This window comes from Coffea arabica, chromosome 9e (genome assembly GCF_036785885.1).
Source record: "Coffea arabica cultivar ET-39 chromosome 9e, Coffea Arabica ET-39 HiFi, whole genome shotgun sequence".
Taxonomy (NCBI): domain Eukaryota; kingdom Viridiplantae; phylum Streptophyta; class Magnoliopsida; order Gentianales; family Rubiaceae; genus Coffea; species Coffea arabica.
Genome location: NC_092327.1, coordinates 35,407,225 through 35,424,969, shown reverse-complemented (window position 1 = coordinate 35,424,969; position 17,745 = coordinate 35,407,225). Strand labels below are relative to the sequence as shown.

At 34.9% G+C, this 17,745-nt stretch overlaps 3 protein-coding genes and 1 non-coding gene across 4 annotated transcripts; 2 read left to right on the top strand and 2 right to left on the bottom strand.

Annotated features, from left to right (window-relative positions):
- LOC113710749 (uncharacterized) lies at positions 1-745 on the bottom strand. Its single transcript, XR_011821244.1, has 2 exons — positions 380-745; positions 1-171 (listed from the first exon to the last, which is right to left on the bottom strand). It is a non-coding gene; the product is annotated as an uncharacterized protein (transcript).
- Positions 746-2,751: 2,006 nt separating this feature from the next.
- On the top strand, positions 2,752-7,054 carry LOC113709433 (thioredoxin O2, mitochondrial-like). The gene is made up of 6 exons (XM_027232197.2): positions 2,752-3,095; positions 4,572-4,637; positions 4,788-4,838; positions 4,980-5,059; positions 5,432-5,476; positions 6,747-7,054. Exons 1-6 carry the CDS (start codon positions 2,831-2,833, stop codon positions 6,843-6,845), a joined length of 606 nt encoding a protein of 201 aa, XP_027087998.1. The 5' UTR covers positions 2,752-2,830; the 3' UTR covers positions 6,846-7,054.
- An 810-nt stretch (positions 7,055-7,864) lies between these two features.
- On the bottom strand, positions 7,865-11,852 carry LOC113710721 (uncharacterized). The gene is made up of 4 exons (XM_072065371.1): positions 10,877-11,852; positions 10,551-10,622; positions 8,447-10,444; positions 7,865-8,307 (listed from the first exon to the last, which is right to left on the bottom strand). The coding sequence occupies exons 1-4, from the start codon at positions 11,124-11,126 to the stop codon at positions 7,961-7,963; spliced, it is 2,667 nt and encodes an 888-aa protein (XP_071921472.1). The 5' UTR covers positions 11,127-11,852; the 3' UTR covers positions 7,865-7,960.
- A 3,361-nt stretch (positions 11,853-15,213) lies between these two features.
- LOC113709764 (FCS-Like Zinc finger 3) lies at positions 15,214-17,456 on the top strand. The gene is made up of 4 exons (XM_027232615.2): positions 15,214-15,288; positions 15,394-15,509; positions 16,295-16,398; positions 17,102-17,456. The coding sequence occupies exons 2-4, from the start codon at positions 15,408-15,410 to the stop codon at positions 17,214-17,216; spliced, it is 321 nt and encodes a 106-aa protein (XP_027088416.1). The 5' UTR covers positions 15,214-15,288; positions 15,394-15,407; the 3' UTR covers positions 17,217-17,456.
- Positions 17,457-17,745: the final 289 nt, after the last annotated feature.

Here is a 17,745-nt window from a genome sequence, read left to right as displayed (position 1 = left end):
TCCAGCCAAATGATTTTATTTCGACTGTTGTCTACCAATTATTTTTCAGTGCTGTTGATGACAAATACATATAAGATTATTGTTACATCAACTCTGGATTTACAAAGCATTAGACCTTGCCGTTGCAGTACTTTGAGCAGCTCTTTTCACATTCTTCCTTCTTGGCTGCATCTGTCAAGAAAATATGCTCAATCAGTTGACCAATCAATAGGCAAGAAAATGCAAAAGAACAGTGTTTGGAAAAAGTAAATAGCTGCCATTTTTAGATCTGTAATCTTTAAAATGGTGCATGTCAACTTCTCGTAATATATAGTTTTCACATAGAAATTGACTGCAACTAAAACAAAGATAACAAATACATGAAGGATATATAACAAACCGTTTCTGAATTGGCTGCAACGGGCCATTGAACACCCCATGCTACAATACTGCATGGGATGAGCAGTCAGGAAACCAAGACATTGGTGATGGCAGTTCAGGAAACATTTGTGATTAATGTCCTTCTTTAGAAAGCAATCGTCGGAGCATTTCTTGTAGCATAGATAAATGTGGCTCTTCTGATGAAAAGGATCAGGAATGGGTGCCATTTGTTCGTCTGAGTTCACTGTTATCAGCATAGCCATTAGGACTAGAGTAGCAACGGTGATAATACCCTTTGCTCCCATTTTCATAAACTCTTAACACTTTTCTACTTTTGCTATAGGTTAAAACTCTGTGTAAATCTTGAGCGAGGGAGCTGTGGTTTATATCAAGAGAAAAATGGAGGTCATTTAATAGCTGTAACATACAGCTATCGGATCAATAGTAAGTGAAGAGGCAATCGGCTGCTTACTCCAAAGATAAATGAAGAGGCAACTGTCTTCGCCAAGTATAAATATGAAGGTAGCTAGGAAGGCTGATAATACTTGCAAAAAAGTGAGGAGAAAAGGAAAAGAAGGTGGCTAATAAGTATTGACTATTGTTGAGAAAATTTACCGTTTTCTGCATCTTTTAGACGGTACTAAATGTGAAGCAATCGGTAATTGTCTTTTTCCTTGAATTCAATGCACTTTCACAGGGTAAGCTCAATTGTCCACCGATTACAGAGTCAAAGAAGAACTGCATGACTGTGATAGTCCTATTTGACTACTCAAGGCAGACTCAAGTAATTACTCAGTTAGGTTCACCCCGGTCCCAAGACTCGAGTATTTAAAAAAATCCAGAAAGTGCTGTAAAATACTTGTTATATCTACGGAGTGAAAGATCAAAGAGTGCAGTAGAACACTTTTATGGTTGGAAGTTCATTTTCAACTTCCATACAAGTTCCGTTAGACTCCTCTTTCCCTGCAGTATAGGAGTAGCGTAGATTATTGTCGTTATAAAAAAAGAAAAAAATTACTCATTAGTACTTGTTATATCTACAATTTAGTGTACAATTTCGCATGGCGCGACTAGGATAAAATGACCTAAACGACCAATAAAAATCGGCCACTCCGCTATTTCCAAATATGCCTGGTCAAATTATCACTAGATAAAATATTTAACAATTAATTTTATATACATTGTTATTGTATACATTATCAGTTTATCACCATTAGATATATGTCCTATGTGCAAAATTTAAATTTGAAATCCATAATTTGCTTATGTGTCATCCATCAAATCGTGATAGTGTATATAAAATTTACTCAATCTTTAAACTAAAATATTTAAGGTCCAACTTATTATGAGTGCTAAAATCTGAAGCATCAAAAGTGAAAACGGAAAGATTAAAAACTTGAAACAATTGCATTTTCTTTAAGAGTACAAAGGATATCTACAAACCTGTAGTCATAAAACATCTGTGCTTAACTGGCTTATAAGAAAATCAAGCACTAGAGCATTTCTCACATTAATGATAAATTTGACACTTGTGGTTATAGCAAGAAAATCATAAGAACAGCTGCATTTACTAATATTCGTTTGCAACAAGTATTGATCAACGATCATTTTCTGTTTATTTAGTATCCAACAAGAAAGATAAAGGCCTAATGGGTCAATCTTTAATTTCGATGATCTTCCTCTAGATTTGAACTTATTACAATTATCTTCAAGATTTGGGATTCACCTTCTGAAAACTTCCAATTACATTTGACGTCAAAATTGCAGTTCAAGCATCCCCTTTTTCTCGCGAAATTGAAAACATTTTTTTTCCAATCTTAGTTTATGAAAAAAAGTTACACATGCATGCATCACCTTTCTTCTTCTTCTTAAGTTTTTTTCCCCCCCTCTTTAGGTGAATTTTCTTTTTAACTTTCATTGATTTAGCTCTTGACGTTGCATTAATTTGACATGCTATCCTCACTTATCTTTTTTTTTTTTTTTTTTTCCAATTGCTCTGTGCCTGCCAAGAAAATATACTCTATTAGCGAACTTGTCTATTATTACAAATTAGGCAAAATTATTCAACAAAATCAATCTTGCAGTAATTACGTTTCCATGTATAATGCCAAATTCAATTTTCGGCCTTGTTAAAGGCTGATTCGTGTCCCAACCAAACCCTCCACCCCAACCCTAACATCGAAAAAAAAGAAAAAAAACCAAATATGGCATACTAATTTAAATCACCTTTAATTTCCTTTTCCACAAGTAATTATAGTGGTAGGATCTAGGGGAAGTTTTGTGAAAAAAAAAAAGTTAAAGGGCATAACATGATTTCAACACAATCACTTGATTAATGTGGACAGAATGATAATAAGCCAACTTTAGGGGTTGATGATGAAATTACCTAAACATTTACTCTAACGTCTGCATTTACTTAATTGGTATAGAAAAACCCACGCAAAACCCCAGAAGCAGCGGAGGAGCAAATATGAAAGGGATTCCGACGATACTACGTCGTTTGGCAGCCTCTAGGCCTTCTTCCATAGCTGCTGGATTTTCTTCTTCATCGTCGCTCACCGAAACCCTAGTGCTTTCCTCCGCCGCTGCAACGTTGTCGTACTCGACATTTGTTCTCTCCGATGACAAGCGCCGCCCGCTTTTCAATTCCGTAGTTACCCCGGCTATTTCTCCTAATTTACCGTCTACCATTCCTCTTAATCATTCTCGAAGCTTCTCTTCCGATTCCTCCTCAGGTCCCTTCTCTTTCCGTCTCTATTTCTATATATACTAGTTATACAGCAGAAGTTTCTTTTTTATTATTTATTTAGTTTTTTAAAATTTTGTAGCTTTATTTTAATTAATTGGTGAAGTTTTTACCAAAAATTGGAAAAAATTGGGTACATTTGTTAGTGAAGAGTGATCTGGTTACTAGTTTTATATTATGGAAAATTACTGTTTCAAGTTTTCTGTTTAGGCTTAATTGAGGATTCTGTCTTTAGTGAATTAGTGAAATGTTGCGATTAAATTGTCTGTAATTTAACTAATTGCGATTAAATTATCTGTAATTTAACTAATTGTTTCCCTGAAATGAAGAGGTTTTTGTGTTGATTTTTTTTTTTTTTTGCTCCGGGTTTGATGAAATACTTATTGGAGGAAATAGGACATAATGTGCATAGCAAAGAAGACAATGCAGTTGTCTTGGAGGAACATTTGGAGCTATTACACATATAGTATCATCATTGGGAATGGCTACTGGTTGATAAAATGTGTTGTTCTTGGCAGAGTATGATGTAGAAGCACTCTATGTTAGCTAGTGGTAGTCAATGGCTTGCTTTGTCCTCTCTTTCCATAACTTGGCATGGGAAACTTGATGGTAACTTCTGAATTTGGATTCTTGACCTAGTGTTAGAAACGTAGATCCTTGATTGTTTTGACATTGCTGAAGGTGAGGATAGGGTACGTCACTAATCTAGGTCAGATTTATCTGAAAGCCATGAGTTAGACATTTGTGGTCTATAGGTTCTGAGTCACTTATGCGGTACTCTAGTCTGTTTAAGTTACCAAAACTGTAGTGTCCAGTTATAATTGAAGAGGTTAAGCATAAAATCTCCCAATTGGTGCTTTTAATGGTGCTAAGTTCTGAAGCTGTGGTGTCCATTTACTAATTGGGAGGGCTTATGCATCTCATTGAAGCATTTTCCAGGATGCAGGTATTAAAAATCATGTGTCGATGTGCACCCACTTTAATAATGAGGTTTTTTTTCTTTGGGTATCCTTCTGAAGGGAAAAGTGTACACTTTGGTACCGCCCAAAACAAGAGGTTCATCAAAAGATAATCATCTCCTGACCTTGTAATGTTAGATGCCTGTAAAAAACAATATTTTATATTTGCCAACAGAAACTAATACGTATGTTGTAGTTGATTCTAAGAATAAAGCCACTATTCTCTTTTTGAGCTGACATTTTTGAATGACCAGAAGCTTTGCGATGTTCAAAGTTTTATCCACTGTTCCTAAAAAATGGATTTTGAGATTGTAATTGGTTCTAAAACTTTCTTGATATAAATTTTAAAAGAAGCTTCTAATATTGAATTTTGCTGCCTCGATTGTACTCCTATTTGACCAACTTGTGCATATTCTCTTCTCACTTTTGGCAATTCATACAATTTTGTGAGATTTGTTTTGGAGCATACTGCATAATATGTTTGCTGAAGTGAGTTGGAATTGCAGGTCCATCAAAAATTGTTTCCATTGAGTCTGAAGAGCAGCTTAATGATTCACTTCGCAAGGCCCAAGGTATAAATTTATAAATTTGTTTATGGCCAGTTGGTTTTATGTACGTCATATGTAGATTGTTTATCATCTTTAATGTCTTCTGGATTATTCTTGGTTTTTAACTATTATTCTAACCTGATGCTGATATTTTAATGTTCAAATATGCTGCAGATGAATCATTACCTGCGCTATTTTACTTCACAGCAGCCTGGTGTGGACCTTGTAAGATTTATGTATTGGAAATTGTAGACATATGTAGCACTCTGGCTTTGAATGCTTTATTCTCATTTGCAGCATTAATATTTATTTCACATTTTCATAGTAGTTTGATCTGTAATTTACTTTCACCATTATCTTGTACAGGTAAGTTCATATCTCCTGTTATTGGACAGCTGAGTGAGAAATATCCTCATGTCACCACGTACAAAATTGACATTGATAAGGTAATAAAGACTGCATGGCAGAAATTTTTCTTTTAACAATGGAAGGGAAGTTTTGAAAAAATTTTTTGGGACCCTACAGGACACTCATATCATGTTTGATCAAAGTGTTTTCATATTTCACTTGAATCTCAAATAAGAAGATCTACTTGCCTTACCCTATTTTTTAATCTATTATGCATGGTCAAAGGCTCTTTATAGATTATTGGGTGTGATTCTCCTTTCATAATCTCTTCCGATATAGATTATCATCAATAGCAACTTGAAGTGCAATTTCTATGCAACAAAATAGCTTCTTTGCAACTCTTTTCTTAGTCTTTTTGTTAATTCTCTTGTTTTACACCTAGCTTACTTCCCTTGGCTTATTATATGCAGGACGCTCTTGCTGAAGCATTAATGAAATTAGGAATCCATTCTGTGGTACTACTTCTTATCAGTAACTTCTCATTTTGCTTTTTTCAAAGAAAATGGATACATAGAAAGTATAGGGAAGTTTCTTACCACATTGTGAAAAAAGTTACAAAGAAAAGATGGGCAGTTAGCTGATTTTCATTGAGGTTTAGTTTCTTAAATTTCAAGCCAAAATTTTATTCCCTGAAATGGTTTTGTATTGTGGATAGATACTTCTCTCCATTAATTCAATAGATGTCTGGGCTATTGTAAGGTTACAAGGGAGAAAACAAAAAAATGAAAAGGAGCGTAAAAAGTGAACAGTTCTAATGAGTACCATTATGCTGCAGTAGCTTCCTGAGCTTGGATTTGTATACTGCTTTTTTCTTTGTTGCCTCACGATTCCAGTTAAAATTTAATTTTCTTTAAATGGAATAAGTTCCATATATTGGGGATGTGGAAAGGATTTATACCCATTAATATGTTAAAATCCTAGTCAAGTTTTTGTTAAGAATATGTGCTTAGTTAATTAAGTTCCTTCTCAAATACCCAAGGTTTGCATCAACAGAGATTTTTTGTTTTTGTTTTTGTTTTTTCACTTCAAGAGACCAGAGCTTGGATGATGAATTGAAGTCAGTTTGTGGTCTTACTTAGCTCCCATCGGCATCAGAACGTACGAAAATGACTTCATGATCTTTTGGAGTAGTTTTAGTCTTGTACTCTTCTGACCTTATGCATATGATTTAGACGAGTGTAGGTCCTGTCCTGTCCCGTCCTCATGTAGGTTGATGGCAGTTAATCTCCTATATGCAGAGAACTAGAGATTCCTCATCTAATGATTCTTATGACAATCTGATGGCTTTACTGGCTGGTTTTGCTGTTCAATTAGAAACTGACCATATATGATTCTAAACTGATGTAATCTTGGAATTCGTGTTGGCTTGGACACAATGGCCTCATATGTTTGATATACCATATTCATGTTGGTATTTTTGCCCTCTCCTCTGGCACCAAGCATAAATTCACAATCTTTTCTCTATTTGTTCGATAATAGAGTCTTAAAGTCATGAATGAACAACACACCTAATTTATGTTACAACTAGTTTATCATGCAAACTATTCTGTATAGTTTAAACTATATCGATGTTTTCTTAGACACATGGACTCAAGAATCCCTAAGTGCAAGTTATTCTTGTATTTAATCCAATTGTGGGCAACAGTCTACGAGGAGTTTTTAAGTTGCTTTTCATCTTAACTAGTTCATTGATTGCTATTTCGATGCCAATGGCATTTGTTGCAGCCCACCATACACTTCTTTCAGAACGGGAAAAAGGCATCCGAGATGGTTGGTGCTGATGTTAAGCAGTTGAACGCGACTATGGAAGAATTGTACAAGTGAGTGTCTGCATATATGGAAGTAATCTTACCACGGAATATACAGTGGTTTTGATTAGATTTTGGTTTAGAATTTATTTTCTTCAAATTTAATACTATATGCTGTGAAACGTTAAGGGTTTTACTTTTTCGTTGAATATATCCTGTAAAGTCTGTTTGAGTTTGACATCCTTTGTCGTTAATGGATGTTGATATGAAGTGATTTTCAGGTGATGTATCCTTTCTTCAAATTGGTAATGTCTCCCAGTTCTCTCTCCAATGTTCTGCTATGCTATGCATAAATAACGATCTTCGTGCATATTGAAAAATTACTATATTACACAGAAGTACTGCAAATCCAGCATAAATTTTTGATTTCATGAATATAAGCAGAGTTACTATTTACTTTCTCTTTGATAACAATCATATGATGTTATTATTCGAAAAGGAATTGATGAAACCAACAATTTACCAGAAACAACTGAAATTACAACTTTCATACATTAATATTAGATAATGTCTCCTATTCACACAAAAATTTGTACCAATCCATATCACTAACGATTGATACATAACAAACTATTAGGCAAGCAGATATACAGCAGAAAAATTGTCTCCAACGTTATCCGTCCATCTGTCTGATATCTACCACACGCACTGCATCTTTAACAACATGTCACTGATCAGAAATTCAGACATATGGAGATAAGCTTTCCGTGTTATATGAATTGAGGATAGGCCTGGGGAGCGAGATTTGGCAGTTTCAGTTTATGCGCACAGATTCTAGCACAGGGGTTTCCTTTTTTTTTTTTTTAATTTCCTTTTTTAACTAGTTCCGTAGCCTAGTAGTTACCAGTATGTTTCGTGATTGACTTTCGTGTCCTACTTCACTGTGTATTCTAGGGGCAAGACCCTATGTAACTTTAAGGGATTAGTCTAGTCGAAAGGCTAGGATACCCTAAGTGAAAAAAAAAATCTTCTTTTCTCTCATTACTTTGCAACCTATTCCTGATATCATTTCCAAAAAATAAAACATTAGCCTAATTGCACTTAAATATATATGATTTTATCAAGAACTATAAGTATGCCATCACAGCAACACCAGAAAATCAGAAACATACTATCTAATTAGAAGCTAAACTAAACTAATGGCAGTAGCTGAAGTTTGATCTTTACTAGTGCTTCAAGAACATCTTGAATATTGCTTCTCTCTCCTGGAGACTCCCTCGTGCAATTTAGAGCCACTTTCATGATGGATGAAATGCAGTCCAGCTTCTCAAGAAAGTGATCGTCGGTTGTGCTCAGCAAATTGGCATCTATAATTTGAGCTAATGCATTTGCCATAGAATCAAGAACCCAACTCCTTAGGCTCAAATTCTCACCGAACATTTCATTGCTGGGGTTCATTCTTGTAAAAACTTCCATCATCATAATTCCAAGACTATAAACATCGCATTTGACTGATACTAATCCTTGGAATCCATACTCTACAACAAAGGCAAGTACGCTTCACCATATATTATATATTAAAAGTAAACGAGAATTTGAAATTTGAGAGATTCAAAAAATTCTGTGGGGAAAGGAAGAACAGAAATCATATGAATAAGAAACAAAGTTTCAGCATACCTGGTGCAAGATAACAAAGTGTGGCTAGTGTTTTGGTGTATGCAATGCCCTCCTCTGGAGCCAGCAGCTTTGTAAGACCAAAATCACTTACATGGGCAACCATATCTTCATCTAGCAGGACATTACTAGGTTTCAAATCACAATGCACCACTGGTGTTGAATACTCATAGTGGAGATACTGCAGTGCAGAAGCGACATCCACCAAGATGTCCAATCTCTGAATAATATCTAGAAAACAGTCATTGGAATACAACCACTTCTCAAGACTTCCATTAGGCAAAAATTCCAGAACCAATGCTTTGAAGTCAGGGTTAGAGCAGCAGCTAATGACTTTAGTGAGGTTTCTATGGCGCAGATTTCGCAATACTTCACATTCTGCATCAAAACTCTTCAATGCTCCTTCTAATTGTAAGTCAAACACTTTAACAGCCACAACCCTCCCATCATCGAGAGTACCTTTATAAACAGATCCAAAGCCTCCTTTTCCCAGAAAATTTCTTTCATGATATCCATCAGTTGCTTGTAAAAGTTTGTGATATGAAATTCTTTCTTGTGTTGCAACCAACGACAAATATGCTTCAATGGGACTTCTATCTTTCCTTTGATATCTTAGGTAAATGAATCCCAAGGACATGGCACCTAAAACTAGTATCACCCCTGATAGAACAAGAATGATTACATACTTCTTTTTTTTCCTCAAACTTTGAGGTGAAAATCTTACGCATGGTGGGACAAGGAACCTTTGAGCTCCACAAAGTGCTGCATTCGAAGTGAAGGATTCACTAGTGAAGTTTCTAAAAGGGCCATTTGACGGAATTTCACCACTTAAATTGTTAAACGAAACATTAAAGTATGTGAGATACTTAAGGGTCTCAAGTGACTTTGGAATGGAGCCAGAGAGAAAGTTACGTGATAGATCCAACTTTGCCAAACTTAACATACTACCAATTGACTCTGGAATGGAACCTTGCAGTTGGTTGTGGGCTAAGGAAAGTTTATTCAGGTTCTGCATATCCCCAATTGTGGTAGGAATGCCACCCGAGAAGTGATTTATTGACATGTCTATGGCTGTTGCAATTTTCAAGTTTGCAACGTCAAGAGGTAGAGGGCCAGTTAATGAATTGGAGGAGAGGTCGAGCGCTAAAAGATCTTTAAGGTTCCACAAGCTTTTAGGTGCAAAGTTGAATTTATTGGAAGCTAGGTAAAGATATCTCAGAGAAGTAACATTTCCTATGCACTCTGGTATTGATCCCACAATTTGATTGAAGCTGAGAGATATAACACCCAAATTGTTGAAGGAGCAGAAGTATTCTAGGCTGACTTGGCTTAGTTTGTTGATGTGAAGCATTATTGCTTGAAGCTTTAGCAAACCCGTTACCGTAATGGGCAATGATCCAGTCAACTGATTATTGTATAGACTTAAGATAATCAAATTGCTCAAATTCCCAATTCTATCAGGAATGCGATCCCTGAGTCCACAACCGTAGGCATACATTGTTTGTAGTGAGGCAGAAAGGTTCCCAACAGAATCTGGAAGAATACCATTTAGTGGATTGTTACTCACACTTAATTTTCTCAAGTTCTTGGAGTTTGCTAAGGAAGAGACGAAGCTCAACTCTGGATAGGAAGAGTCACAGACTAAATTGTTGTTTGTTAAGTCCAGCACTTGAAGGAGCCTTAGATTACCAATGGAAATGGGAATCGGCCCTGTGAATTTATTGTCAGACAATATTATGAAATAAAGTCTAGAAGAATTTGAGATGGACTCGGGAATATCTCCAACAAAGTTATTATTGTTCAAATAAAGTTCTTCTAAATTGGGAAGCCCATAAAACACTGTTGAAGGAAGAATGCCTGAAAGTTTATTTCCTGCAAGCGACATCAATTTTAGCCTGGAGAGGTTGAAGATCTCCACTGGTATGGAACCACTCACGTTATTCCACCCCAAGTTGAGTTTTTCCAGATTGTGTAAGTTGCTGATCTCTCTTGGTATTTCGCCTGGCAGAAATGTATGAGCTTATATGTAAATGAACTATCATCCTCATAGTAGACCTAAGGTTCATCAAAATAAGTAATTGGTGTGACTATGAATTGTCTCATGTACCTGTTATGTTGTTATCAGATAAGTCTAAGAACTTGAGCATGGTCAAATTTGCAAGCTCTTTTGGAATTTCACCTACAAAATGCAAAACTTATGGAACATGAAGTCCACATCTTTTGACAAAACTTGGGAAAGGAACATAACAGTTACTAAAAGACAGAAAATAAAAATAAACAAGAGTGTGCAATGGGTATACTGCTAAAATTTAGTAATCAGAGCAATGTGTGAAAGCTATAATTACTATATAGAAAAAACATGTTAGCAATCTAACTCCTACAAACTCAGGAGTAATAAACACTACTCCTTTGACTCAAGAATCAAGATCTTACCTGTTAAACTGTTCATGGCGAAATATATCACCTCAAGCTTCTTCAGGTTCCCTATTTCTTTTGGTGTGTTTCCAGTGAATTTGTTGAAGGAAAAAGACAGAGCCTGAAGTTCTGAACATTGAGCTAAATTTGATGGTATTTGACCACTGAATTTATTCATTGATAGGCCAATGAATCTCAGTCTCGGAAGATGGAAACACATGTAATCCGGAAGACTTCCAGACAAGCTGTTAACTCCCAAGGAAATCATTTCCAGTGAGGAAATGTTGAAGATCTCTTCCGGGATTTTGCCTTCAAGAGAGTTGTTAACAAGGATTAAAGTTGCTAGCTTTCACATGTTGGAGATGGAAGGCGGGATAAGACCGGTGAAGCTGTTGTTTCTGAGAGAGAGAAATTCGAGTCCTTGAAATGATCCAAACCAGTTAGGAAGCAATCCATTGAGGTTGTTGACGGCCAAATTCAGTACTTTTAATCGATTCAATCGAGCAAGTTCTGGTTGCAGTTCTCCACGGAAATTGTTCCTACTCATGTTAAGAGAAACGAGAAATGACAGGTTTCCCAACTGGGGAGGTAAGGTTCCACTAAGACCCATGTTTGAAATGTTCAAAGCAGTCACTCTACGATGGCCAGAGCTGCAGGTAACCCCAATCCAGTCACAAACAGGCGAGGCAACAGACCAGTTTTTTGCCAAGATTTCTTGAGGGTCAAATGAAATTTGAGCTCTCAACGCAAGAAGAGATGATTGATCAGTGGCGATGTTGGTTGAGGTCAAGGCTAAGCAACCTGGAAGAAAACACAAGAAGAGAAGTAGAATTGTTCCCATGGTTGTGTGCAAGTTGCGAGCGGGGAAGGACGGTATAATTCAATGGCCAAAGTAAAAGGGATTTCTACCAATTTTTTTTTATTTCATTGAAGTTCCCTTGGAGCATATTACTCGATAGAGATGACGAGTGATGCAATTAGCTATGTTGTATAAATATTGATTGTCGCATGTTGAGTAATACAATAAAGTAAGGTAAGGATGAGTGTGAGCATTTGCTATCTGATACTTGTTCAAATAATTAACTCAGCAAGAAATGATATTTGACTTTATCATATCTCTTGGTTCTTTATTTGTGAACTGGGGCCATATTCTACAACAATTGAAACTTGTAAGTTCTGAGTTGAGCATTCTTGGACATTACCTGTTTTTTTTTTTTTTTTTTTAATCATAAGGGAAATATCAGTAGTCAGTAGTCACTTTCTCATTGTTGCCCTGCCCTGAACAGGCTCTACTTAGGCAAGCAGATACATTGTCGTCCCGGATAATTACACTTTACTCCCTTATGATTTAGTATTTTTCACATAACTCCCATATAGTTTCAAAAGTTATATATAACCTTCTTATGATTTGGATTAAAGTGTTAAAATGACGAAAATGATCATTCGTAATGGAATCACCTATAATGTCAAAAATAACTTTATGTAAAGTTGAAAATTATTTATTAACTAAGGGGAGTTATGCGTATCTTTTGAAAATCATAAAAGGATTATATGGTAAAACATAAAATCATACAGGGTTAGTGGTCATGTATTTATAAGGGTAATTTTGATATTTTTAAACGTTCCATTATGAATGATCATTTCCATCACTATGACACTTTAATCCAAACCATGAGGGGGTTATGTATAGTTTTTGAAACGATAGAGAGGTTATATAAAAAAACTAAACCATAGGGGGTAAAGTGTAATTTGCCCTAAAAACAATAATGTTAGTAATTATATACTACTTACAGTGATTGACAAAATCAAGAAAAGAATCCATGAATACATGATTTTGCATTTATTGACAGCTACATGTGGTAATCATGCAACTTCTGGTCATTTTTCAGACGTGAAAAAATTATTGTCTTTTTTAGATAGTTCTCATTTTGAAGCTGTTCTTAAGAAACAGAAGAAGATGCATTTACGAGAGACAACATATTACAGGAGTATTAGTATCTTTTCTGCAGCTGCAAACTCACAAGCAAGACATTAATTAGCTTTACAAGTAATTGTGGAGGGATTTCTCCTTAGAAATTTTAGTGCTTGCATTATTTAGATTCTGTAATTCTCTGCTCCAAAAGAAAAGAAAGAAAAAAATTATTCTGTTGTTCTTTGCCCCGCAGAAAAAATATGAGCATGACTTAAGCTTTTTTTTTTTTCCCATATTTTAAACCATTTTAGTAAAAGCATGGGAAAGTATGCCTAAATAATCATTTCTTACTTAACAAGATTGAACTTTCATAGTTTATAATAGCTACTAATAAACAAATTAAAAGCGTATAATATATGGGAAGTATTTATTTAAACTGCTTCAGAGCACTGAACTTTCCCATTCTATTTATGTGTAAGGGTCACAAGCTCCAAAGCAACACAAAGTAGATGTCATTAAGTTTTTATGTGATTTTTTTTCTACATACAATCCAAATTACAAGAGGGAACAGGAAGGCCTAAATTAGTCAATAGGAATCTTGCAAGAAAAAGAATTTTAACTTGTAAAAATGATAAAAAAATATAACTAATAAAGTCATTAATTCTCAAGTTTGGGAGAAGGTAAGGACCGAATATCAAATTTGGTGGGGTAAAAACTTATTAAAAAAGTTCTTAGAGTAAAAATTCATAATATATAAAACTTTGGAAAGTCTTAGGAGGGCACAAAAAAAAAAAAAATGGTGTGACAGTGCTTTGGCATATGAGTGTAACACTTCTCAACTAAGCAGAAAAAAATGATAATACTAATGCTTTTTTGTTTTACATGAGATCTTTACATTTGTTTTCTTCTTCTATTTATGTATTTATTTCTATATTTTTCCAAAGCTGGAGAACATCTTTAATTGGTGGTGATAAAATACGATGATTATTGCATTAAATCTATTTCCTTTCAATGAGTTATGATCCTTAACATTAGATATTAGAATGACTAACCAAATAACACTTTTCAAGATTTTGGTTGAATATCTAATGAGCTATTTTTTTTGCTCCTAAATTGCAACTTCGCCTTTGCGTATCAAAACTTTTTTTGCATACAATATCCCATTACACTAATGTCTGTCTGTTAATGAGTTGGCATGTATAGAGTGAATTGCAAGTATCATCAACTACTTAGTCGCAATTGGCCAGATAAAAAACATATCTCAGCTCTTATTGAACTGGAGATTCAATACCAATATCGCACTTTTTTTTTAAAAAAAATTTTCTAAGTAAAACAATACCTCAATTAGGGAATTTTAAAAGCAAAAATTGTTTTTCAATAGTATTATAAATCTACTAATATTTTCTTAACAACATCTATATCGATCTTCTTTTCATATTTAATTCTCTTTTCCATTTTTTAGTGTGTTAGAAGTATTAAAGTTTGAGTAAATCTTATATACACTGACTGTATATACACTATCATCGTTGAATCTATGACATATCTACAAAATTTGAATTTTAAATTCAAATTTTACATATTTGTCATTTATCCAACGCTTATAGGAAAGATTAATCCTTAAAGTTTGACAAGTCATCTATTTCACTTGCATACAGTGGATTAAACTTAAGTGTGAATGTCATGCGGACAAACTTTTGACTTCGAGCATGGGTGGTGTTGTAATTTCACACGTCATACAAACTTAATTGCATAAGATGTTAGAATTATGAAAAACTATATTTTTCACTATGATTTTCATCTAATTGAAGAAAATATTTTTGATGCATTCGAAGTATTAAAGTTTCACAAGTCATCTGTTTCACTTGCACACAATGGATTAAACAAAATTGCGAACGTCATGTAGACAAACTTTTGACTTCGAATGTCGGTGGTGTTGTAATTTCACACGTCATACAAATTTAATTGCATAAGACGTTATTTTTCACTATGATTTTCGTCTAATTGAAGAAAATAAACAATTAAAATTTTCTATTACTTATCTTACAACAGTACTCACACTAATCTCAAAGTAATCACTTTGCTCAGAGGAAAAAAAAAAGGAATACAACAGGAAATAGCTCTACCTTATCTTACAATTTTCTTTCAAAATTATCTTACCATAAAAATTTTGCCTCAAATCATTCCTGAGGCAAATAATGCCTTATTTAACTTCAAGTAAAGTATTAGTGGTATAGTAACTTCTAATGAAATTATTATGTGTCATTGATTTAATTTAAGAAACTTGAATGTGATAGATCACACCAAATTACTATCCGAATCAAAAAAGAAAAACAAAAAAAGGAAAGGACCACTACTATTAGTTAGTTGAAAAGTGATCAATAGCGTCACTGTAGCCGTCAAATACTTGTCGTCTAGCACATTCACTGCTCAACTGCGAGTTTGCATTCACTCGTAAATCTTCTATAATTTCTCCTCTCCTTTCTCTTCTGCTCTTATTCTACCTACTCAATCATCTATTGTACGGACTCAGAAATCACTCCCCTCAAAATTTTTCTAGTACTAAGGTACTTGTGTCCCCGTAAATTCTTATCTCATTTCATTCCTTTTTTTTTTTTCCCTGCAGCTATTCTTTCTGTAATGGCAATGAAGCGCAACCGAGTTGACACCACAGAAGAGTTGACAGCATCGTTTGCAACCAAGCAACAGCAACAGAAACAGCCAACAGAGGATCAAACTAGGGTAATGAGATTTTTTTTTTCTCTTCGGCCTATTTGGCAAATAAGTTTTTGCCGAAGTTTGTCTCATATCAACTTTTTAATAATTTTAACTACAGTAATTTTAAAAATTTTTAACCTACACACTTTAAAAGACCCGAAACACACAAAAAAATTTCCCTTCCTCCTTTCTTTTTCCACCTCAAGCCACCACCACCTACGATGCCGGTCAAGACCGGCCACCGTTGGTTCCGGCACCGGCAACCTCTTCCAGCGCCGGCCATCTCTTTTTTTTTTTTTCTCCCTCTCCCTCTCCTCCCCTCCCCTTCCCTCTCCCCCCTCCTCCCCTCTCCCCCGCCACCTCTCTCCCCGCTCTCCCTCCGCTGCCACCCTCCCCCTCCCCCTCTGCCTGATTTGGTCTCGCAGACGCGAGACGGGGAGGGGGAAGGGGAGGAGAGGGGGAGAGGGAGAGGGAGAGGGAGAAGAGGGGGAGAGAAAAAGCAAAAAAAGAAAAAATTTTCCATGTTTGCTGCTAGTTCTTCTAGCGTCAGAGGGAGAGGGGGAGGGGGAAGGGAGAAGAAGAAGAGAGGAAAGAAAAGAAAAAAGAAAGAAAGAAAAAGAAAAAGAAAGAGAAAGAGAAAAATAAAAGAAAAAAAGTTTTCCATTTAAAATTTTTTTTCTACAATTTCTACAGTAAGTTACAGTAAAATTTTAGACAAATACCTAAAAAACTCATTTGCCAAACATAGTAGAATCAATCATTTAGCTTTCTATTGTTTCTTTTCTTTTTTGTTAAATTATTATGTTTAGGTGAAAGCCAAGGAGAGTGATCCACCAAAACTTGGTCATTTTTTGGACAACTGCCACAATTGCAAGAAGCATATGCCAGTGGGTGTTAAAGTCCACATGTATAGGTAATCTTGACTACCATTACCAGTACTTTCTTGTTAATCATCTTAAACATCTAATAACTTTCATGTTAATTGGCATAACATTTGTTATTGAATTTCAGAATGCATGTTTTACTCATGACTGGTTATAGTTATAATGTGTCAAGTCTGCTGTTTGACGTTCAACATATAATTTCTTTTTTCTGCAGTAATATGTGATTTCACTTTTATAGAGCAGTTTCGTTGGCTGATAACCTTAATTTCATATTTTCTTAATTGCATTAATAGATTTGTTATTCTTGTTTCAGAGTTGATTTCTAGTAAAATATGATTTCTTCTCTCTTAGTTGTATGTCTCTGTCTCTCTCCATCCAATTAAAATTATTTCAACCCTTCACTCCTGATCTATTATTTTCAGGGCATTTGTTTGATTTATGTTTGCTACGATATTGACCAATGTTTTCTAATATATTCTCGGGATGTTTAAAAACAAATGAGTGAAGCATTTATAGGAAAAGGTTCAAAAACTTGAAATTGTTTCTTTGTTTTCCTATTGTCTTCTTTGGGAAGAGGTATGGGATAGGAGAGGCGGAAGTTTTTATTTTTGCCAACCTATAATACATTCACAATTTAGACTATTAATAATGTAATAATAAATTTGAGGTTGTTTATATAAGGATAATTTGTACTTTTGTTATCTTGAATATAATGTTGATAATGTGGTGTAGAGACTTCTGCGGGTTCTGCTCTGTTGGATGCCGTGAGATACAAATGGCACTTGATAACCTGGCAGAAAAACAAGCAAAGCTGGCGCAAAAACAATTACCAAGCTGCAGCGATTAAGTGGATCAGTGAAGCTAAAAGTTGATATGAAAAGTCAGTACAGAACAAATGATGTTGAATCTACTTTGAGATCTTAAGGATATCAGTTTCCTTGCTGAGTGTAGAAGTGCAAAATTGTTAAGTTTTTCTAATGATCTTGGGCTAATGTACGATGTGTATCATTTAGTATAACTTTCTATGACCAGATTGATGTGAATGTTGGCAGTTTGTATATAATTGCTTTACTTTTGAATGTGCAAAGTAACTTGCCTTGAAAATATTTAACTAGTATAGTCAGTCTTTTGGGGGGGAAAATAGGGGGTTCTCAATGGGAATGCTCATTAATGATAGTTATTATCAGTGTTTGATACACTACTATGACAACCAATCTATGATAATGGAAGACTTAATAGTGTGTATTCCCCATTCCTGATCAAATTGGACACTTTTGCTTCACTATCACCAAAAAAAAAAAAAAATCCAAAATAATATCTTTTCTTTTTCTTTTCTCTCTTGTCTCTCCATTCTCCCACCTCTCTTCTCTCTCACC

Bases quoted from the DNA above. Each gene is read 5' to 3' on its own strand.
- LOC113709433 (XM_027232197.2), top strand. From the start codon at position 2,831: ATGAAAGGGATTCCGACGATACTACGTCGTTTGGCAGCCTCTAGGCCT. The intron at 5,060-5,431 runs GTAATAAAGACT...TATTATATGCAG, and splicing joins ACAAAATTGACATTGATAAG to GACGCTCTTGCTGAAGCATT. The intron at 5,477-6,746 runs GTACTACTTCTT...CATTTGTTGCAG, and splicing joins AATTAGGAATCCATTCTGTG to CCCACCATACACTTCTTTCA.
- LOC113710721 (XM_072065371.1), bottom strand. From the start codon at position 11,126: ATGATTTCCTTGGGAGTTAACAGCTTGTCTGGAAGTCTTCCGGATTAC. The intron at 10,623-10,876 runs GTAAGATCTTGA...TGCATTTTGTAG, and splicing joins CGCCATGAACAGTTTAACAG to GTGAAATTCCAAAAGAGCTT. The intron at 8,308-8,446 runs GTATGCTGAAAC...CCTTTGTTGTAG, and splicing joins ACTTTGTTATCTTGCACCAG to AGTATGGATTCCAAGGATTA.
- LOC113709764 (XM_027232615.2), top strand. From the start codon at position 15,408: ATGGCAATGAAGCGCAACCGAGTTGACACCACAGAAGAGTTGACAGCA. The intron at 15,510-16,294 runs GTAATGAGATTT...TATTATGTTTAG, and splicing joins CAACAGAGGATCAAACTAGG to GTGAAAGCCAAGGAGAGTGA. The intron at 16,399-17,101 runs GTAATCTTGACT...AATGTGGTGTAG, and splicing joins GTTAAAGTCCACATGTATAG to AGACTTCTGCGGGTTCTGCT.